Source organism: Astyanax mexicanus, chromosome 1 (genome assembly GCF_023375975.1).
Source record: "Astyanax mexicanus isolate ESR-SI-001 chromosome 1, AstMex3_surface, whole genome shotgun sequence".
Lineage (NCBI taxonomy): Eukaryota > Metazoa > Chordata > Actinopteri > Characiformes > Acestrorhamphidae > Astyanax > Astyanax mexicanus.
In genome coordinates, this window is record NC_064408.1 from 38,231,565 (window position 1) to 38,255,775 (window position 24,211).

Here is a 24,211-nt window from a genome sequence, read left to right on the forward strand (position 1 = left end):
TTTAGTGTAATACTCACTCACCACTCAAATTTAAATTTATTGATTTGAAAAAATATGATTTATGATTTAATTTCTGTCCCCAGATGCAGCTGATCAGCCAAGACGGAAGACGCTAGGCTAACAAACTCTGTTGCTAACAAACACTGGGCATAGACTGCCACAAGCGTCACCTTCATAAACACATGCCTAATATTAATCTGATAACTTCAAAATTCCATTGGAAATCTAGATTCAGTAAACCAGGATAAACAAACAGATAAACAAACAGCACTATTTTATCATATTAAAGTGTTCTAACTAAGAATGCACCAAGGTGTACCAATATCACATTTTATATATATATATATATATATATATATATATATATATATATATATATATATATATATATATATATATATGCCAATGCCATTGCTAGAAACCCTGAACTTTATAACTTATATAACTTATAACTAATAAAATACATAAAACATAGCTTAAATCAATTGATTTTTCATCTTACTGTTGAGAAGTTTTTGGGAAACCCAGCCTTGGTCAATATTGATAATGCTGATGTAATGATCAGTCATGAATTAACATGGCACATTATTCTGACATCATTAAACATTCACATGTCCCTTTTAGAACAAACACTAATAATAGAATTCAGTGATTTTTTTTTACAATAGACTTTTTTGGCCCTTTCACTGAGGTCATTTATATATTCTATTTACATACTTCTTAAATTTAAGGAAATAAAGATTTCTCACTGTGGAGCTGCATCACTATCTTAACACTTTGTGTTTGTGTGTGCAATAAATCACATGTTCTCATTACAAGTACACATACACACATACTCGTGCATCCGCATTTCCACTTTGGAATGACGATCCTTATGCATATGGAAAATATCTTGCCTATCTCATCCATCCTGAGTGTGTTTCCCCATCCCCCGATCTAAATACACCTTTAAGAGGTTTCTCACTTAACCTGTGCCTAATAACAGTTTACCTGTCATAATAAACTATCTATGATAATAATAAGAATACTCTGTAATAACACTATTAATCAGTAATAGATGCTGCTGTGTATGTTGTGTGTGTGGAAGCACTTTATATTTCTCAGAGATTCGGATACTCATTAATATTCCCTTATCCATTAGATACTGCAGCAATAATAACGATTATTAACACATTTTCCCTTTATATATCTTAAAATGTACAAAGCCATGATCTACACACACACACACGTTACATTACAGAGAAAAGCAAAGAGGTCAGATTCTGTGTTCACTCAAACACATACACCCCATGCTTCGGCCTCAGTCATAAAGAAGATGCAGCAAAAAATGCATAAATCAAAGAACAAATTCAAATGCTTCCTGTGCCAACTCTGTAGTGATTAACTACATTCCAAATTGCCCCTGGAAAGCTATAGCAACCAACCAAGTTGTACTACACCCCTGGAAAATAAGCAACCAATCAGGTTTTACTACACTCTGGGGGAAAAAAAGAGCAACTGGTTACATTCCACTACACCCTGGGAAAATGAGTAACCAACCCACCATACCCCAACAAAAAGAATGTACTGAATCAGATTTCACTACTCTCCAGAAAAGCTATAGCAACCAATCAGGTTCCACTACACCCATCTAATCCCCTCTAATCCATCTAATCCCCTCTACCATCTAATCCAAATCCATTACAATTTAAAGAAAACTAGGAGCCAATTATGTTCTTCTACATAAGTGGAAAACTATAGCAGCCAATCAGGATCCAGCAAACCTCAGAAACGCTTAAGTTCTGAATTAGGTTGCATTACTCTCCAAACAAAAGCTATAGCAACCAATCAGATTCCACTACACCCAAGGGAATCTATACCATCTCCAAATCCACTACAATTTAAAGATAACTAGAAACCAATTATGTTCTACTACATCTGTGGAAAAATGTAGCAGCTAATCAGGTTCCACCGCAACCAATGTGGTTCCACTACACCCAAGAACATCTTAACCATCCAATTCAAATCCACTACAATAAAAAAAAACAAGCAACAAATAAGCTCCTCTTCAGCCTGGGAAAGCTATAGCAACCTGTCAGGCTTTATTACACTTTTATAACAACCACAAAACTGTGGCTGTTTAAAAGACGGAATACATGCGTTCATAAACTGTGTTCTATATTAGACCACAGAGTAGCCTACTATTATGTAATTTAGTGTTCCACTAGGGTTCTAGGTGGAAGTATACTAGAATCTGTTCCCCACATGACTGTGGATCCCATAATTAAAGCTCCATACAGTTACACTTAACCCAACAGGTGTACACTCTTTATTTTGCATATCTGAATATGTATGAGTGTAACACAGAGACTATGTACAAGTTCTACTTGTAACGGAGTTCGACAACTAAACATTTTATTACCCTCATATTCAGACAGTGTGTGTGTGTGGGTGTGTGTATGTGTGTATTTATGGCTTTCGGGGGGCAGTAGTTTGCTGTGACTTCATGTTTTAGTTTGACTCATCTATCTGAAGGTAGCTGTAGTACCCTGTGTGTGTGTGTGTGTGTGTGTGTTTGTGTATTCAGTGTGTGTCTCTGAGCTGGTTCCTACTCGCGTTCTCGATGAGTGTGTGTGCATCAATGGTTCTCTCGAAGAAGCGGACCACAGCCGGCTCGTTCAGCAGAGACGCCAGAATCTGTTCGAAAGAGAAACTCCAGTCCTCCCCCGCTGCAGAGGCATCGCCGGGTGTGTCCGCCGGTGTGTCGATGGCGGAGCTGCTGGTGCCCGTGGGGCTGCTGGTGGTAGTGGAGGTGGGGCTTGTGGGTAAGGTGTGGCTGGTGTCGGAGGGGCTGAAGTCAGGGTCAGGTTGGGGAGATTTGGGAAAATGGTCACCCCCTGAAGAGGGCTCTGGGGTCAGTGGTGTGGGGGCTGAATCTGCAGGGGTGTCGGGGTTAGTTTGGGGTGGTGTTTGGGGGGTAGTTTGGGGTGTTTTGGTTGGGCTGTTGTCCTGTAGTCTGCGCCCCACTTCTTCCATACGCAGCAGCAGGCTGGTTACCCGGGCCACAGCACGGTACAGAGACTCCTCTTCATCATCACCATGAAATACACTGTAGAGTGTCTTGGACAAGCGGACAAACTGGGTCTGCAAAACAAAAACACACAAATAGTGAAACATTATGTACAGTAGTTTGAGTCGGATGATCCTGGAATCTAAAGTGTTTTAAAAATGTCTCTAAGTGAGACATTGCCGTCCATCATCTATAATTACCCATTATAGATTTACACTGTGCTCCTTTTGCTTTTCCTTTTGTACTGTGTTTTAGATTGACCAATTTGTGACTATAGTTAGATTTCTCTGGTCCAAATGAGTTAATACGTTTATAAACTTAGAGCCTGATTTGGTTTATTTTGTCACAAAAAAATTCTTGATGAAGGATCCATTAAAGATTTAATTTTAACAACATCAACATTTAACAGCATCAACAGGATGCTCTGCAATAAGAAATAAATTGCTTGTGTGTTTATGTATGCCAATGCCATATTGGTGCCAAGATACGCAACTTAGTGTCTATGCACACAATACCATCTGTGGAGAAGCTAAAGAATTACTTCTGTCAGGCACTACATGAAGCCCTTTATTACATCCACAGCAATGACAGACATCAGTGCCAGAGGGAAGCATAGAAACCTCAATAGCAGTAATCTCCTCCATTCAGCCATCTGAGGTCATCTCAGTTTAAGGCTGTGGTGGGAGGCGGTCGTTCATTCATTCCACTTCCTGGCTCTGACTGAGATTTGGACAACCCCAGAGAAGTCAGTAAAACCGACAGTTCTGTTCTCTGCTTTGTTTTTTTTCATTCAGATGGGTTTTCAGGGTATCAGCCCATTATTTTCACTCTCAGTTTTACATTTCCCTTAAACGCCATGCTGACACTACTGCAGCATTAACCACTAAACCTCATGCCCATATTCAAGAAACAATGGATAATATGAAGAGGTGCAAATAGACACTCAACAACAGAAATAGATGAAGACACACAGAGACAAGCAAATTTTAAACAATACATTTCCATTTTTTTTTTTCAGGACTTTTCCATGCCTTCCAGCCAAATTTCCATGACCATACGATTTCATGACAAAACGTCAGTGCAGACAAGGACAACAATACAAAAAAAATCAACCAAAACTATATTTTGTTATATATTTCAACAAAATTCATTATAGTAGGTTTAAAATTAATCTTCAATAATAAATTGTGTGTCAGATCCTGAGAGCTCTATTGTGTAGGGCTAAATTACTGAATTAAGTCTAAGCTGATTTATTTGTTACCACAAAAAAGATTTTCTCCAGCTATAAACAGAAACACAAAGATTTGTAGACCAAATTTCCATGACTTTTCCAAAACTTTATGGGTATTTTTTTTCCCAAAACTTTATTTTTTTTATGGCCGTATGTACCCTTTGATAAGATGATGATTAATTGTCTAGATATGGCTAGCAAATCTTATTAAAGCTCAATGATTACCTGTACAGCAGGAGAAATCATTACATTACATCTGAGTACAGGTACACAGTGTAGTGAAATTACGTTCCTCTGAAACCATGGTGCAACATGGGACAACAAGCAGTAGACAACATAAAGTGCAAGAGTGATACATGTGATGCATTCAGGACCAGCCTTAGAGTACTACAAAACATATAATATCCTAAATTCTTCTTTAAAAAGGGAAGAACAGCAAAGGAAAAATATGTGTGTGTGTGTGTTTACCTGTTTGATCCTAGGCAGGTCTTTAATGTTCTCCTCCTTCTTCTGTAACTCGTCCTGCCACTGTTTCAGATACTCCTGCAGATCAATCTTCCCCCGGCCTGAGAGAGTAAGAGAGAAAGGGGTGAGGGGGGTCTAATACAAATAAATGTGGTGATTTCACTTAAAAGCATTTACAGACAACACTGAAAAGAACAAGAACGAGTAAAAGTTCACCTCTCTCTGGACTTTTCTTGATCACACCATCATCAGTACACTCTAAACAGAACACACACACACACCATCATCAACACTAAGCACAAGTACAACACTGAAGAGCGTGTAATATATACACATGAAGGTCACATACACACACACCATGCCTATTAACACAGTAACACACGCACTGACACAGTACATGTCCACAAACACATATGAACACAGACCAGGTAAGAGAGGAGATCAAAGGAAGTATAGAACAGGCGGGAGAGCAAGCAAGAAACAGAGAGAGAGACACTGAAAGAAAGAAGCTGACCAGAAAAACGAGTAGAGATAGAGAGTTCTTCAGCTGGAAAAGTAGAGGCAGAAGGTCCAAAAGGTTTACAGACCGGACCACCTGCTAACACACACACAGCACTTGGAGCATTAAGCTCAGTCCATACTTTAGCAAAAAACGAGTGGGAGTCTTGACTATCTTAACAGAGAGCTTTAAATGTGCAACTAAGCTTTTAAAGTTTAAACCATCAAAAGATTGTCAGAAAATTCTTATTCTTTAAATACGGATTTGATCTTCTGAACCATTCAAAAAAGAGGTCAAATTTTAGTTCAGGTCAAATTTTAGTTTACCACATAGCTGTCCATTACATGCGTCAACATCTCTTGACGAATGGACCAATAAAAAATTTCTCTTTTTACACTGACTTCCAATGAAAGCTAAGCTATGTAATTATGACATTCATATTGAAGAAGTTATCACAGAACCAATATCTAATACACATCAAATATGAAGCCATTTTTTTCCTACCATTTAAAGAGACAGAGAATGTGTATGGTAATGACTGATATACAGCATATTATGGTAATAATCAATAAACAGTATGTTTGGGGTTTTCCTCTATAATTGTTTCCAGCACTAGCATCAGGCCAACAAATCGATTAATATCTTTTCACACTGTGCCTGTTAAACTGGAAGATACAAACTGTACAGGAGAACAAAGTTAACTGAGGTAAATTAGCCTTAGCCTTTTGGCATGTTCTCCTCCACCAGTCTTACACAATGCTTTGGATAACTTTATGCCACTCCTGCTGCAAAGATTTAAGCAGTTCAGCTTGGTTTGATGGCTTGTGATCTTCCATCTTCCTTATTATTATTATATTTCAGAGGTTTTCAATTTAGTAAAATCAAAGAAACTTTTTTTAAGTAGTCTCTTATTTGTTTTACAGAGCTGTATAATGTGTAGGATACAATATGGTTATGATGACTAATACACAGGAGTTTGTAGTAATGACTGATATACAAAAATCTATGACAACGGCTTGTTACCTGGCTGCAGATGAAGTTTGAAGAGAAACTTCAGCTTTTCTGTAAATGAGCCATTGTACAGGATGTCTGAAAGACACACACACACACACACACACACAAACACACTGATTCTAACAGGCTCAGGCTTTAATATACAAAGTGAATGTAAAGGTCAGGTTCAGGCTTACCAAGGGTGCAGATGAACTCTTTGAAGTTGACCAGTCCATCTGCATTCTCATCAGCCAGACGGAACGCTGAGCGAGCCAGTGAGTGTAAGTGCGAGTGTGTGTGCGAGTGTGAGCGTGTGTGTGAGTGAGTGTTCGGAGTCCAGGGAAGCAGCAAGTGGAACAGAGCGGCGAACTGAGACTGACCCAGCTGGTACTGATCCAAATATGGGAGACTAGGGTCGTGATTCTGCAGAGCCGGACTGCACACGGACCAGTAACAGCTGATGAAGTGCTGTCTCTGTCACACAAAGACAAAGCACACAAATTATCTTAATGTTTAACATAAACAGAACTGTTAGAGAGTTTATTGTGTACAAATAAGAATAGCATAATTAGAAAAATCTCTAGTAGTTCTGAGGCTGATCAGTTACTACGGTCTCCAAGATGGTTGCTTGATAGGTGCTACGGTTACATAGCCAGAATGATTCCCATAAAGTAGAAGCCGTAAAGTTTATAACATCATGTCAATACAGTATATGTGTGTGTGTGTGTGTGGATATAAAGCTCTAAAAAAAAAAATAAGAGACCACTTCATTTTTTTGAATTAGTTTCTCTGATTTTGCTATTTATAGGTATATGTTTGTGTAAAATGAACATTATTGTTTTATTCTATAAACTACAGACAACAATTCTCCCAAATTCCAAATAAAAATATTGTAATTTAGAGCATTTATTTGCAGAAAATGTGAAATGGCTGAAATAACAAAAAAAGATGCAGAGCTTTCAGTTCTGAGATAATGCAAAAAAAAACAAGTTCATATTCATAAACTTTTAAGAGTTTAGAAATCAATATTTGATAGAATAACCTTGGTTTTGGCAACTTGGCATGTTCTCCTCCACCAGTCTTACACATTGCTTTTGGATAACTTTATGCCACTTCTGGTACATAATTTCAAGGATTTCAGCTTGGTTAAATGGCTTGTGATCATCTATCTTCATCTTGATTATATTCCAGAGGTTTTCAAGAGCTGTATAGTCCAGAGCTATATAGTCCTAAATCAGCTAATTAATGTCTGAGCAGTTGACAAAAGCTATATAAAAGCTAAACATATTATAAACATTAATAGATCATAATAAAATACAATAAACATGTGTGTTTGGGTGTGTGGGTGTGTTATGTATGAAATTTACCTTAAAAAGTAAATAGAGCTCTTCCAGCTGAGAGGCACTGAACTTTACATCTTGAGCAACAACTCGCAACTGCAAAAAAGCCACCACAAAAACATCATCAGAAACATCAACGACACAAGAAACTAAAAAACAGTTATGTTCAGATGCTTACCCAAGTTAAAATAGATATAAACATCATGTCAATATTGGGCTTTGAATTTCTTGGCCTTTAAATTTCTTGAGCTTTGAATAACATATTTGATATACAGGACCAGTCAAAAGTTAGAATACACAATCAGATTAATATTTGTTCTGTATATGAAAGACCTAAAACTATGAAAGAACACATATGCAATTAGGTAGTTCACACAAAAAGTGTTTGGCCTTCACAAACATCTGACATAAAAAACAGCCCAGGTGGTTTTGGGCGAGTTTGAGCGCAGAGTGAAGGTAAAGCACCTCTAGAACTTCTTTAACCTCTTGAGACCTTGTGTCCTCATATGAGGACATTACATTTCTGCTTCACTGCACCATGATACATTTATTAAAACATTGACTCTATGGCCAACATTAAGGGAATCCCAGTCAAAGGTTTCTACAGCCAGTCCAGACAGAAATTCTCATCCAATTTTAGTTTTTACAAAAGTTTAGCTTTTATACTTGTTCGGTCCTTCTAATCCTAAATAGCTCGGATAAATTAAAAATTGACCTTAAGAAACAATATGGGTCTCAGGAGGATATGACAGTTGGGAACCGTTCCAGGTTCTAAAAGCAAAAGGTGCAACTTTGAAGAATTTAAAGTATATGGTGAAGACCCATAGACAGATAATATCCCTGAAAAACAGGTTTAAAAGCAGAAGAAGACAGAAACCATGACTTGCTTTCACAAATGCCTGTCTGGTCTGAAAGGGGAATTCAAGGCTACTACAGCTAGTCACAGTAAGCATAGCATAGCCAGTGCTACACTGCCCTCTAGTGGCAGCACCATGAAATAGCATGTGTACTTGCCTTAGAATTGTAAACGTACTTCAAAAAAATTACATGGCAGATTTAATGAAATAAATAAAAATGTTAAATGTTACACATATAAAACTAACTTGGTTGGCTTGTTTAACATTTTTTGTTTTACTCATAACTTCATAACAACATAAAGAAAAAACATTAAATAAGTTGGGGTGTGTCCAAGCTTTTGACTGGTATTGTATAATCAGAATATTTAAATTAGAAAATGCAGTCCAGTCACAAAATAGTATAGTAGAGGTGTGGTGGTTACTAGGGGGTTTCTAAGTAACGGCAGTGGTAGCCAACTCAATAGTTGGTTTCCTAAATAGCTGTTATGGTATCTCTGGTGGTTGCAGGGGTGTTGTTACACTATGTAGTTGGTAGAACCTGAAGAGAAAGGCACTGGTAACAATTTGCTTGTGATTCTGGTTCTTGCAGGCAGACTGAAAGTGAAACACTCTGTACTTACAACGTTTTGTTTGGTGGTCTCCTCAAGGGTTTGAATAACGTAAAGTTTATTTCTCTTCCTCATGTTCTCTACCTCCTCCCACCGAATCTCCCCGAATCTCTTCACACACACAAACACAGAGACAGTTTAGTCACACAGCGGGTCATGGTGTGAGCAAGTGAGTGTGTGTTTGTGTGTTTTTGTGTAAGAACCTCGTAGGCCTCTCTGACAAGGTCGCTGATGTCGACGCTCTGAGCTGGTTTGTTATTGGCTGTTGCAGAAGCCTGCTGGACAGTGGCTGGGAGAGGACTGTCCTTATTGGTCACATTGTCAAAAAACCTGCATGACAAAAGGAATTAAATAAATAATAACTAACTACCTAATACACACATGCACATAGTGTCTGAACTGTGACATTAACAAAATTACCTGTTGAGGATGGTGACCGCCTCTGCATCATCATTGCAGCAGAGCAGGCTGTCCATGTTGTAGTGCAGGACGGCCAAAGCGAGCTGCAGGACGGCTCGAATCCCATCGTAGAAGAAACAGTCCACCACGTTGACGGCACTCTCGATGGGCAGCACACTAATGAACAAAGTCAGGAACCATGACAACGAGACCGAGGAGAAGAACGACAGATCAGTCATGTGATCGGTCAGTGCCGTCAGGTGGTCACGGATTAGTTCCTCAAACACAGCCTGGTCAACCAGTGCACCTGACAAACACAAAGATACACACACGTTAAAACAATTAAATGCTTCTTGGGTGCATTTACTTATACATTTAATGCCTGCACAGCTTTGAAAATGGAATGTCCGATCAGTCTAGCTCTCACATCATTCCTTGGCCTTGCCATGAGATTCTTACTGCCATAAGCAAGTTAATCTTATTCACAAGATAACACCTCACCTCACACATTACCTGTGGAATCAAAACTGGAGTTAACAGCTGTCATGAACGTCATGAGTTATTTCCTTAAATTTCTTGCCTCTTTATATTTGTGAGCATTAGTTGTAAAGTTGTGAAGAGATAGAGTTGGTATTCAGTAAATAGTCCTGTTTAAGTAATGTTCGAATCCATATTATAGCAAGACCTACTCAACTACGTAAAGGAAACAAACTTTAAGAACTTTGAAAGCATCCTCAAGTTCAATCGCAAAGATCCTAAATTTTTTTATGATGAAACTGGGTCTCATCAGGACTGCACCAGGATAGAAAGAGTTACCTCTGTTGAACAGGATAAGTTCATCAGAGTTACCAGCCTCAGAAAACTGCAGATAAGAGCCACATAAATACCTCTCAGAGTATTTTGGGTTGTTTAACACTTTTAAGTTAGCTTATTCGGCCCTTCATAGTCTGGATGACTACAGCATTTATTTATAATGTAGGAAAAAAATACAAATAAAAATGTGTCTACACTTTATGTTTAAAGTGAACAAAAAAGGTTCCACACACCAATAATTCTGCGATTAAAATAATCTGGCAGCATCCTCTCACACACCGCCACCAACAGCCAGAATGCCTCCTCCTCTTTTGCATAGAGCAGCAGCACTGAGGTCAGAATATTCATCGCCTAAACAAGAGAGAGAGACAAAGACAGAAAGAGAAAAAGAGAGAGAGAGAAAGAGACACAGATTTTCTGTTTTGGTTGTCACAGCATACGTAAGGGAAAAGCAATGTTGTGAACTGTGTGTATGCTAGCATTAAGCTACTGCTGAGAAATTGCTAAATGAACAGTACAGTTAACAGTGATCTAACACTAATGTTGTAAAATAAAGGTTTTACAAATACTGAGCTTATCTTATCAGCTAATGCTGATTTACACTGAGTTTATAATAATTTGATGCACCACTAATACTACCATACCAACTAACAGCCATGTTAAACTAATTTTATCAAGAGTATGCTTGTGTACCTGGCAGTATCCTATTTTGGGGTTGCGGTGGGCATAAGCAGTTAGCACTCTGCGCAGGGCGGATATGCCTGTGTCAGTTTGGAATGCTGGGTGTTCCGGGAGAGAGCGGTGCAAATCTCGCTCGATCTCATCACAAGCCAAGGAGCTGCTTCCCATACACTCGTCTAGAAGTGTCGTGTAGTAACCTGGATGAGTGGCCATGTCGTTTACTGCACCTACTCACACAAACACACAATGTTTTGTTGCAAACACACACTTACTACAACAGAGCTGAAATCAACTTCTTCTCGAATAAATCCCTGTCTCAAATACACACACACACACACACACACACACACACAAAGCACCTGAGAAGAGCATCCACAGTTCTCCACGAAGTGTCTCTGGAACTCCCCGTACAACAAGAGCTCGTGTTTTTTTGGTGCAGAACATCCCGCTCCCCCGGCCGTACTCCGCAAAGTGAATCTGCCATGACTGCTCCTTCATTCGTTCCTTCAGCTGTGGTTGAAGGTATAACATTACTAGTTAGATAAAGCTGAACTTTTGTTTCAGATTATGATTCAGTTCACTGTTTAAGGACTATACCTTACGCTTAAATTGATACTATGCTAACACAGAGTATCTCTTACAATGCTACGGCAATGTTACAAAGAATTTATAGGAAACGGTCGGCAGACGGTAATAGGGGACCCTTGTAAGGTTTTGCTGCACCTATGTATCCAAAACTGCAATTCTTAAAAAAAAAAAATTCTTACAAAGTAAATAAGTCCTGGATCTTAATCTACAGAGAGATTTCGGTGTGGACAACTGTTTATATTTGGTTGAGTAAAGCGCTTCAATTTATTTACAGTAAGCCAGTAAGTTAGATTTCCGATCTAATACAAAGGTAATACTTTGCTGATAGAATGCTACAAGTGAGCTTAGCTAATGCAAAGCTAATATTTGCTAATAGAATGCTAAAACTTGGCTGGGCTGATGCAAAGCTAATAACTGGCTAATTCAAAATTTAAAATTAACTAATACAAAGTTAACACTGGGCTAAACTCAACAATGGGCTAAAGCAAAAGTAACAGTTAGATAGAGGAAAGGTAAATATAAGCTAATACAGAGCTAACACTGGGCTAATACAAAGCAAATTGGGCTAATACACTGGGCTAATAAAATGTAACTAATGTTGAGTAACATCAGCAGTAACTCTGCTCACCATTTTGGGGTCCAGGTTTTCGGCGTCATGTGGGTGAAAAACATTCATCAGAGCCTCAGTGCTGACGGCCGCCTGAGTCTGACCAACCATTACATCCTCCTCGTCATCACACAGAGGCAGCTACAGAAACACACACACCAAAACAGTTAATGTTACAGTATATTTACAATGATGATGAACACCAGTCACTATAAAACTGTATTTAACAGGTAGTTCTGCACAGTCAAATATTTACTGTGCTGTAATTCTGAGCGCTGTACTACGTTGGTGAGTTTCACGGAGGTGTAAAGTTAAACACAGCAGAAGCAGGAAGTTACCTGAGCGCTGGCCGAGTGCTGAGGGCTTGATGAGTTGAAGCACTTCCTGCGGATGGTCGCAGCCATACGCTCAAAATCACGCACCTCTGAAAACCGGAAAGCTCTTTTCCCTCGAACTCCCACACTTAGTGCACGACTACTGCGGTCTGGCAACTCCACACTGACCACCTAATACACTCACAACACACACAGACTAGAGATTGAATATTCAGCACACACTGTAAAGCTGTGAGTCAATATTTATTGCGGCAGCCACACAATAACAATTCTGCCTCACACACACACACACACACACCTCCCGAAGTGGAATGATGAGGTGGCACTGGCTGCCATCCTGGCTGGCAAAGCAGAGGTATCGTTCTGACACACAGACTTTGCCAAGTGTGTTGTAGTGGCTGAAGGGAACCCAGAGAAAACTCTCATAAACTTCACACAGGTTCTCCCCCTGAGGCAGGCGGAAAAACGCTCGGAATGCCTGGTTCCTTGCATGTACTTCCAGAGCCCTGCAGAAGAAAGTGCACCAGAGTACAATAATACAGTATAGTAAAAGACTGATACACAGCAAAATATATTAGGCTGTATGGAAATATGAGCATAGTTCAGTACACTGCAGTCTGCTGCAGTATAGTTCACTGTAACGTAGTTTAAAGATGTGTAAATTAGAGTAATATAGTGTGTTATAGTGTAATTTTTTGTAGTGTACTGTAACGTAGAATAGTGTACTGTAGAATAGTTTAGTACACTGCAATGTAGTGCACCGTAGTAATACAGTGTACAGTACTGTAGTGTACAGGAGGGTAGTAGTACCCTATAATATACTTTACTGTAGTGTAGTAGTGTCCTATAACAGTGCAGTGTACAGAGGAGTATAATATATTTTAATATAGTGTACTGTAGTTGTGTATTAACACATAGTATTGTGTAATGTAAGTGTAGTGTAGTAGTAGAAGTATAGACGTTGTAGAAGTATACTAAAGAGGGTACTGTAGTGGGGTATCGTGCAACATATTGAAATAAATGATCAGATTGATCAAAATTGCAATATTAATTGTCCACACAAATAAACATCTTAAAACATTGTATTATTTTTATTTTAGACCAGCGATTTAATTTAATTTTAATTGAATATAGTGTTACAGATTTAAAGCAGGTCTCATATTAGCCATTCATATGAGTCAATAAACACAATTCCACATTGTATCATAATGTTGACACGCATATCATGCTTCACACGATATTTGATAACACACAGACAGTCCTACATCAGTTAAATGTTTATTTCCTTTATTCTTGACTGTATTTATGTTCCTTTGATCGCAAAAATCACTGTATTATTTACCTGTAACCCTAAAGTATTAATAGGCAGCAAGTTATGAATGTAGATAACTGATTATATAATAAGTAATTAATCTACATTTCCCTTTTAATATTGACATTATTTTCGTAATATTACGCCTTTACTCTTGTTACTCTGTTACAGGAGCATATTTTTATATTTTGCATAATTGGAAGATTAATCTTCATTATTTTAATTGCAGATAACTATTTCTTTGATTTTTGTTTTTTTTTGTATAAAAGAAAATGAAAAATGTTTCAGAAAAAAAAGTTTTCACTTGATTACTTAAGATGCTGAAGGCAAAAGAGAGCATTTTGTTTACAATATTACACCTCTGTTCTTGGTAATTACCTTTAAATGCAGGGGATTTAAATCTTTATAAAAAACTTTTTTTAAAGGAAATGTGCATTGTTTTACGTGTTTACACTTCATTAAAAATAATTAATTATTATTTTTTAAATATTGTGCTCAAATCTAATCGTGATCTCAGTATCATGAATCGAATCAAATTGTGAGAAGAGTGTATCCTTACAACCCTAATAGTGTCCTATAACTTAAGTGTAAAGTGTAGTTTACTATACTTTAGGATAGTGTTTTGTAATAGCGTATACACTGCAGTGTAGTGTACTGTAGTCTAGTACAGCGTTTCTCAACCTTTTTTCTATCACGACACCCTTTAAAAGTATGCAAAATCTCAAGGCACCCCAGTTTACAAATGGGGGGCGGGGGGGTTGCTGGCGCAATACTTCAGGTGAGAACGAGGAGAGTTGCTGGCGGAATATTTTATTTCAGGTGAGAAGGGAGGGTGGGGGAGTTATTTACAATTAGCGCGAAACCTGCAGACTTTTCAAACGAGTGAAATACTCTGCTACTACTGCTAATACACTCACTGCTGAACTACCACTGGATGAAGAAGTTAATGGCTCCGATTCAGAGTTATCTGAACCTGCAGTCTTCTTTTAAAAAAAACGTTCCATGCGAGCTTGGGCGCTTCACACTACTCTCGCAGTGCATCGCGTGGGGGAAAAACTTTACAGTGTGTCCCAATTTAGGGGCCGCATCCTTCGGAGGCTGTATTCGAAGACAGATTGCGTCACAGCTGCGCAGTAATACACCGCCTATCTCTGTGGGTCGCATCCTCCAGAGTATGCTGCCTGTGAATTGGGACACACCCCAACACGCGCTGACTCTGGAAAGGAAATATGCAGGTGATGCGCAATATTTTGACGGCACCCCAGGGTGCCGCGGCACCCTGGTTGAGAAACACTGGTCTAGTAGAGTGTACTATAGAGTAGTGTGGTATAGAGTACTACAGTGTGGTACATTATAATGTACTCTACTGAAGTGTAGTGTAGTATGATTAACTATACCTCTGAGTGATGTGCAGTGGGTCAGACAGTGGGTGGTCTGTGCTGAAGGTCTCCTTGTCGAAAAGCCGTGTGATGGCGTAGTCTGCGAGCTGCTGCATGAGCAGGAAGGTCTGCTGGAGGCGCAGAAACATGGAGAAGAAATGGTCCTCTCCTCGCACACTCACACGGATACTCTCCGCCAGCAACACGCTGGATGTGCGCTCCAACCGGCTCACCTCATCCCACGAGAACACCAGTTTTACTGGAACACACACAAAAACACAGGCTGTGTAGGAGTCTGAGCCTCTGCTGAGCCTCTTACTGAGCCCAGTTGTAGATTAAGCTTTATGATACGAGCTAAAGGTACACAGCACAGTCTTGTTTATTAGCTTAGCAAGAGTGACTTTTCTTTTACAGATTTATGTAATTAATGTAGACTTATCTAACCAGCTGCTCTTATTCCATAAGAACACCAGTCTTACTGGAACATAGACAAAAACACCGGCTGTGTAGGAGTTAAAGCATCTGTTAAGTCTTACTGAGCCCAGCTGTAGAATGAGCTTTATAATACAAGCTAAAGGTACAACCACAGCTCATTCTTGTTTATTAGCTTAGCAATGTAATAGGTTTAAGTAATTAATGTAGAATTTTCTACCCGGCTCATAAGTGTGTCCTGTTTGTGTGATCTGTGTGGGTTTACTCAAAACTACCAATTTTAGTGGAACCGGTTATAGCTAATAGATATGTACTTAGAACTGTACTTAGTAAATATTTGTGTTAAAACCTGGCTACATTTGAATTTATGTAGATCTGGTCCAACTGGATCTTGTTGTTTAACAGCTTTAGGACCATCAATCATTACTGTGTGTATATGAGAGAGAGAGAGAGAGAGAGAGAGAGAGAGAGAGAGGTGTGTAGTTAAGTCTACCATGCAAATGAATCAATATTTCCACAAAAGCTCTTTTACACTATTTCTAAAGGTGGTATGATACACTTGCACTGTAAAGGCATTCAAACCTTTCTAAGATGTGTGTAGAGCAGTTTCGAGCAGCACATTCTCAACTGTACAGGCTTGTTGCTCAGAGACACCAGATGGAGCAGCCAGGGGTCTGTTTACTGAGGACTAAACTGCCCACTGAAACAGAGAATATGCCTCCTATACAGCTCTCATTAATGCCAACCACGCTTCACTCTTTAATCATTACTAGTATGCAACACTGTTTCCATCGTAGATAATAATTTTTTTTTTTATTCATTAACCTATGTATTCACATTTTGCAAGCAAAACATATTTTTTTAATTATGTATTTCTTTTTTAATACATGCTTTTTCTTTTTTTTAGTTTTTTAAGTTGGTTTCAAAATTAATAAACATGGGGTGTATATGCCTCACCCTCATTGCCCAGCAGGTAAGAGTAGAAGCAGATGAAGTTGGTGCTGAGGTAGATCCAGCCCTGGTTAGGAACTCTTCCTCTCCAGTAGCTGCAGGAGAAATATGTCACCAGCTTCTCTCGCTTCGGCAGCCCGAACAGGCGCTCGAACCTCAACACCGCCTCGCGGAACCCCTCAGGATCTTCATCACCACCTCCTGATTTACTCTCCTCCGCTATAAGACCCTACACACACAAACATATATATATATATATATATATATATATATATATATATATATATATATATATATATATATATATATACATATATATACATATATACAGTTGTGGTCAAAAGTTTACATACACTTGTAAAAAAACATAATGTTATGGCTGTCTTGAGTTTTCAATAAGTTCTACAACTCTTATTTTTCTGTGATAGAGTGATCGGAACACATACATGTTTGTCACAAAAAACAGTCATAAAATTTGGTTCTTTCATAAATTTATTATGGGTCTGCTGAAAATGTCACCAAATCTGCTGGGTCAAAAATATACATACAGCAACATTAATATTTGGTTACATGTCCCTTGGCCATTTTCACGGCAACTAGGCGCTTTTGGTAGCCATCCACAAGCTCCTGGCAAGCTTCAGGTCGAATGTTTGACCACTCTTCTTGACAGAATTGGTGCAGTTCAGCTAAATGTGATGGTTTTCTTGCATGAACCCGTTTCTTTAGCACTGTCCACATGTTCTCAATGGGGTTTAAGTCAGGACTTTGGGAAGGCCATTCTAAAACCTTAATTCTAGCCTGGTTTAGCCATTCCTTTACCACTTTTGATGTGTGTTTTGGGTCATTGTCTTGTTGGAACACCCAACTGCGCCCAAGACCCAACCTTCGGGCTGATGGTTTTAAGTTTTCCTGCAGAATTTGGAGGTAATCCTCCTTCTTCATTATCCCATTTACTTTCTGCAAAGAACCAGTTCCACTGGCAGCAAAACATCCCCAGAGCATAATACTACCACCACCATGCTTGACAGTAGGCATGGTGTTCCTGGGATTAAAGGCCTCACCTTTTCTCCTCCAAACATATTGCTGGGTGTTGTGGCCAAACAGCTCAATTTTTGTTTCGTCTGACCAGAGAACTTTCCTCCAGAAGGTTTTATCTTTGTCCATGTGATCAGCAGCAAACTTCAGCCGAGTCTTAAGGTGCCTTTTCTGGAGCAAGGGCTTCTTTCTTGCACGGCAGCCTCTCAGTCCATGGCGATGTAAAACACGCTTGACTGTGGAGACTGACACCTGTGTTCCATCAGCTTCCAAATCCTTGCAGACCTGCTTCTTGGTGATTCTTGGTTGACTCTTGACCATCCTGACCAATCTCCTCTCGGCAGCATGTGATAGCTTGCGTTTTCTTCCTGATCGTGGCAGTGACACAACTGTTCCATGCACTTTATACTTGCGTATAATTGTCTGCACAGTTGCTCTTGGGACCTGTAGCTGCTTTGAAATGGCTCCAAGTGACTTCCCTGACTTGTTCAAGTCAATAATTCGCTTTTTCAGATCCACACTGAGTTCCTTTGACTTTCCCATTGTAGCTTTTGTAGCTGAGTCTAATCACTGGGTCAAATGAGCCCTATTTAAATGGGCTCATGAGAAGTCAACAGCTGTAGTCAATCAGAATCACTTACAAGAAGTGAAGAGGCCATGACATGAAGCTAATTTGATTGACACAACTCGCTACATCACCAAAATTGACAAATTTTGTTGCTGTATGTATATTTTTGACCCAGCAGATTTGGTGACATTTTCAGCAGACCCATAATAAATTTATGAAAGAACCAAATTTTATGACTGTTTTTTGTGACAAACATGTATGTGTTCCGATCACTCTATCACAGAAAAATAAGAGTTGTAGAACTTATTGAAAACTCAAGACAGCCATAACATTGTTTTTTACAAGTGTATGTAAACTTTTGACCACAACTGTATGTATATATGTATATATATACATATATATGTATGTGTACATACAGCTCTGGAACAAACTTAAGACTACTTAAAAAATGTTGGGTTTCTTTGATTTTACCAAATTGAAAACCTCTGGAATATAATCAAGAGGAAAATGGATGATAGCATATAGTCTTTTAGCTAGTCGGCAGAGTAGTATTAGAAGCTGCTGACAATCCAGAGCCGGGACCAGGCCGCAGACAGAGAGGCTTAACCAACCGTCTGCGAGCTGCAAAGAGACGTTACCTAGATACCAATGTATTCAGACTGTGTCTGTCCCCCGAGTCAAACAAAAACATCAAAAAACTAAAACAGTCAATCTAAATAACTTAACTTATATTAAACAATCATATCCAGAATGTAGTACTAACATTTCAAGCCTAAAGATTGGTTTACTTAATATTAGATCTCTAAATTCAAAAGCAGTTCTAGTGAATGAAATGATAACTGATCAGAAATTCGATATTCTGTGTCTGACAGAAACCTGGATTAGGCCAAATGAATATGTAGCATTAAATGAAGCCGCCCCTGCAGGCTATAATTATATACACAATCCGAGATTGTCCGGTAGAGGAGGTGGGGTCTGCATACTTTTCCGAAGTACCTTAGTTAGCAGAAACACTATGATAATTTTACTTCTTTTGAGCTTCTTTACACCAGTATAATTAATCCAGTTACAAAAAAAAATGCATTTTCCTTAATTAATATCTACAGACCACCAGGGCCCTATTTAGAATTTTTAAAAGAATTTAGTGATTTTGTCACAGACTTAGCAGTAAGTAGTGATAAAGTGATTATAGTTGGAGACTTCAATATTCATTTCGAAAAATTGGATGATCCATTAAAAAAGGCATTCACATCGATTTTAGACTCAGTTGGTATTATTCAAAATATAACAGGACCTACTCATTACTGTAATCATACTCTGGATTTAGTTTTGACCCTGGGTGTGAGCATAGATAACCTGAATATTCAATCTCAAACCTCCGCAATTTCAGATCATTACCTTATTTCATTTAAATTACATCTTAGTCATAATATACGTACATCCCCTAGCTACTCTATAAAACGTTCAATAACAGCTTTTACAGCCCAACAATTTACAGATAAGCTTCCCGATTTATCATCTATAATGTACTTTCCTGTAGACCCAGTAGAACTAGACAAACTAACCGAAAGTTTAGAAAATACCTTTCGCTCTGCCTTAGATGTTGTAGCACCCCTTAAACATAAAATAGAGAGACAGAAAAAGCTCGCACCGTGGTACAATGATCAAACTCGTACCTTAAAGCAGTTAGTACGAAATTTAGAGCGTAAATATCGATCAACTAAACTGGAAGTGTTTCACTCTGCGTGGAAAGACATCTTGTAAAATATAGAAAAGAACTTAATAAAGCCCGCTCAGCGTATCTGGCCTCACAGATCGAGATAAATAAAAATAATCCTAGAGTTCTCTTTAGTGTTATTTCCAAATTATCTAAATTAACTAAATTAGCCAGGCAGGTACTGAACCTCAGATTCCAGCCATTCACACCAGCAACGATTTTATGGACTTCTTCGATAGTAAAATTGAAAACATTCGGGATAAAGTTAAACAGATTAATAGCACATCCTCTCTGTCATCTGGTCTGGCTGATTTAGAACAAAACCCTGTCACCGAAGTTAGGTTGGAAGTCTTTAACCCACTTCCACAGCTAGAACTAGAGAAAACTATCTCCTCTTCAAACAGCACAACCTGCACACTTGATGCAGTTCCCACAAAATTATTAAAGCAGGTATTACCAGATATAATTAAACCTCTGTTAATGATAGTAAACTCATCGCTCACCCTGGGCCATGTACCCAAAGCCTTTAAAACAGCTGTAATTAAACCTCTGATCAAGAAACCAAATCTTGATCCTACTGTACTGTCTAACTATAGGCCTATTTCAAACTTACCGTTTATTTCTAAGATTTTAGAAAAAGCTGTAGCCCAACAACTCTGCTCTTACCTGCAAAGAAACCAAATCTATGAAAAATTTCAATCTGGATTTAGGCCTCATCATAGCACTGAGACAGCTTTAGTTAAAATAACAAATGATCTACTTACAGCTGCCGACCAAGGCTGTGCTTCCCTACTCGTACTTCTCGATTTTGATACAATAGATCATACTATCCTTTTAGAAAGATTACAGAACATGGTTGGTGTAACTGGAACTGCCTTATCATGGTTTAAATCATACTTAACCGATCGCTACCAGTTTGTGAGGATAAATGATATGTCTTCCAATTATACCAAGGTAAGATATGGAATTCCACAAGGCTCTATATTAGGACCGTTATTATTTACATTATATATGCTCCCACTGGGCAAAGTTATTAGAAAACATAACGTAAATTTTCATTGTTATGCAGATGACACGCAGCTCTTCATATCAGCCAAACCTGACGACAGAGTGAGATTAAAGAAAATTGAGGATTGTGTAGAAGATGTGAAATTGTGGATGTCGCACAACTTCCTATTAAATAGTGAAAAAACAGAAGTTCTCCTATTAGGCCCCAAAGCTGCTAGAAATAAATTATCAGACTTAATGCTAAATCTGGCTGACTTCTCAGTCACACCTGGTTCAGCAGCTAAAAACCTTGGAGTTATTATAGATTCAGATCTAGCATTCGATAAACACATATCTAATGTTACTAGAACAGCTTTTCTACACCTCCGTAATATTGCCAAGCTAAGAAATGCCCCATCACTGCATGACGCAGAAAAACTAGTCCATGCCTTCATTACCTCAAGGCTAGATTATTGTAATGCGCTACTGTCTGGATGTTCCTGCAGTAACTTAAATAAACTTCAGCTAGTTCAAAATGCTGCAGCCAGGGTCCTTACTAAAACTAGAAAATTTGACCATATTAGTCCAGTCCTGTTAGCACTGCACTGGCTTCCAGTCAAATTCCGCATAGACTATAAAATTCTCCTGTTAACGCATAAAGCCCTACACGGGCTCGCTCCTGAGTATTTGCGAGACCTCATCTCCTGTTATGAACCACCACGATTACTTAGATCTCAGGGTGCTGGTTTCTTAGTAGTTCCTAAAATTCAGAGGAGCTCTGCAGGAGGAAGAGCTTTCTCTTATAAAGCGCCTCAACTCTGGAATAATCTCCCCGAATATGTTCGGGACTCAGACACAGTCTCAATCTTTAAGTCTAGACTGAAAACTTACTTGTTTAGTTTAGCTTTTGGTAATTAATGTTTTTTTTCCTTTAGATAAGGCTGCAGATTCAGGGGTTCATGGACAGAGGAAATTGTGGTAAACTGAGATGCTGGTGCTGTTGTTCTCCCACTGCACACGGTCACTCAGGTTTGTGGACGGTGGAGTGGGTGGATGCCAGTGTTTCAGGGAGCCTCCATGTCTATGTTACCTTCTGGCTCTCTGCCTTTAGTTAGGCTGTTTTATTCAGTTCTGCCGGAGTCATTAGCCACACTCTGATAATGTTTTAATATTCTCCGTTTTACATAAATCCGGTCAAAACTAATTCCATCTCTCTGCCTTCCTCCGAGTTACTAACTGCCCACCTGTCTGACCCGATACCGATGTTGGACCCTCAGTCTCTCGCGTCTCCTGTCCGGCCAGACTGATGGAAGTTTCTGAAGTCAGCTCTTCTCCACCACCACCACAGATCAGCTGCTCATCGTCCATCTTATTCTCCACTACAGATTACATCCAAGCCATTAGTGGCGCGCTATTATAGTCCTGAATATATAAAACCTATGTGGATGTATAAAAGACTTTTTAAATTTTAATTTAAAAGCCGTTTGACCAGTGGTAGGATGGTCCCCCCTTAAATGTGAGTCTTGGTCCTCCCAAGGTTTCTTCCTCCTCCTGCAGATCTGAGGGAGTTTTTCCTTGCCTCCGCGCTCACTGGGGGTTCTGTATTGTGTATTTTCTATGTTTAATGTTTTGCCTGATTCTTTGTCCTGTAATCATGTTTCTGTAAAGCTGCTTTGTGCCAACACCTGTTGTAAAAAGCGCTATACAAATAAATTTGATTTGATGATCACATGTCATCAAACCAAGCTAAACTGCTCAAATTTTTTGCACCAAGAGTTGCATAAAGTTATCCAAAAGCAGTGTGTAAGACTGGTGAAGAAGAACATGATGCCAAGATGCATGAAAACTGTGATTACAAATCAGGGTTATTCCACTAAATATTGATTTCTGAACTGAAATTTATGAATATGAATTTTTTTCTTTGCATTATTTGAAGTCTGAAAGCTCTGCTCCTTTTTCATTATTTCAGCCATTTCTCATTTTCTGCCATTAAATGCTCTAAATAACAATATTTTTTTATTTTGAATTTGGAAGAACTGTTTTCTGTAGTTTATAGAATAAAATAACAATGTTCATTTTATTCAAACATATACCTATAAATAGCAAAAGCAGAGAAATTCATTCAGAAAATAAAGTGGTCTCTTAATTGTTTCCACAACTGTATATTTATGTTTATTATTGTTATTATTATTATTATTATAATAATAAGATTTTTTCTTCACATGTTCACATAGCAAGTGCAAACACCCAATCTGAATCTGACATTATATATCTTATTATATATCTATTTGATACATATATGCAGTGCCTAAAGAAAATAAACAGCTTAAAATTAAGTTTTTAGAAATAAAGGACACAAAAAAGAAGTGTCAATGGATGAGCAACATGCCCTTTTTAAAGTAAGCTTAACAACATTCTTCGTGACAAGCCCAGCTGGAAAGCACTGAAACTCGATAGCTCCTGTGATGCTGGTAAAGATGAAACAGAAACATCATGTGATGCAAGGTTCTTTTGCACATGTGTGTCAGTAAAGGTCTGCAAACTCTAAAGACAAAAGTCTCAATTTCACCTACTGTGTTAGCATAGCCATAGACACAATTTCAATTTATTAACGAAATGTAACATATATATAATAAATAAAACATATAGCAGCCTCACTGACCTCTTTTAAAATTAAAACGTTGTCATACCATATCAATCCATATCAGTATTATCAACACTACACTTGGCTTCCAGGCAACTTCTGTACTGATTGGAAAATTCTGCTGTTGATATATCAAGCTCTAAATGGCTTTGCCCTTCAGTGCCCGAGTGACCTCATCATCTGTCATCTACTGTCAAACTTACTTAGATCAAGGTGCTGGCCTTCCAGGTAGCTTTCATAATTCTGGGCACTAGAAAGAACCACTGAAATTCAGAAAGTCTATGGTGAAAATGTATTTGTATAGTGTATTATAATGAAGCCTCTGAAGTTTCCTTATATAAGATGTGCAGATCTTGGGTAATGGAGTTGGTGAAGCAAAAAGGCACCGATTTTACATGAAACCCTCATGTCTGTGCTTCATTCTGACTCGCTCTTTTTCATTAGGCTGTTAAAGCAAGGCCTGTCATAGCTATTGGTTGTAATTTATCTTTTACGCCACTTATAAAACAAAAATACAAAAACAAAATTAAGCAATTACAGACTTAATTAGAGAGCAGAGAGCTAAGAATATTCAGGCATTGGAATTTAAATATTATAACATCAAAATATTCTAATTCTATTCTATTCTAAATAACTTTGATCACGTTAATGTACTCTCTTTGCTTAGTAAACAAAATGAATATTATTGCAAAAATAATCAGTATGAAATTGCTGCAGCAGT

At 38.4% G+C, this 24,211-nt stretch overlaps 1 protein-coding gene across 5 annotated transcripts in view; it reads right to left on the reverse strand.

The window, feature by feature from the left end:
- Window positions 1-1,072: 1,072 nt before the first annotated feature.
- tbc1d8b (TBC1 domain family member 8B) overlaps window positions 1,073-24,211 on the reverse strand; it is a 252,375-nt gene continuing 229,236 nt past the window's right edge. For 3 of the 5 annotated variants that reach the window (XM_049477052.1, XM_007239966.4, XM_022667171.2), the window contains exons 4-21: window positions 16,546-16,768; window positions 15,175-15,415; window positions 12,764-12,971; window positions 12,469-12,636; window positions 12,152-12,271; window positions 11,295-11,445; window positions 10,948-11,162; window positions 10,488-10,605; window positions 9,463-9,748; window positions 9,246-9,372; window positions 9,055-9,153; window positions 7,605-7,673; window positions 6,435-6,711; window positions 6,268-6,333; window positions 5,260-5,343; window positions 4,962-5,003; window positions 4,749-4,846; window positions 1,073-3,123 (exon numbers count right to left, since the gene is read on the reverse strand). In XM_049477052.1, the coding sequence (XP_049333009.1) occupies window positions 2,563-3,123; window positions 4,749-4,846; window positions 4,962-5,003; window positions 5,260-5,343; window positions 6,268-6,333; window positions 6,435-6,711; window positions 7,605-7,673; window positions 9,055-9,153; window positions 9,246-9,372; window positions 9,463-9,748; window positions 10,488-10,605; window positions 10,948-11,162; window positions 11,295-11,445; window positions 12,152-12,271; window positions 12,469-12,636; window positions 12,764-12,971; window positions 15,175-15,415; window positions 16,546-16,768 (3,153 nt within the window). In that variant the 3' untranslated portion in view covers window positions 1,073-2,562. The remainder of the gene's footprint in view (window positions 3,124-4,748; window positions 4,847-4,961; window positions 5,004-5,259; window positions 5,344-6,267; window positions 6,334-6,434; window positions 6,712-7,604; window positions 7,674-9,054; window positions 9,154-9,245; window positions 9,373-9,462; window positions 9,749-10,487; window positions 10,606-10,947; window positions 11,163-11,294; window positions 11,446-12,151; window positions 12,272-12,468; window positions 12,637-12,763; window positions 12,972-15,174; window positions 15,416-16,545; window positions 16,769-24,211) is intronic. The other 2 variants (XM_007239967.4, XM_007239968.4) reach the window with 2 other exon arrangements.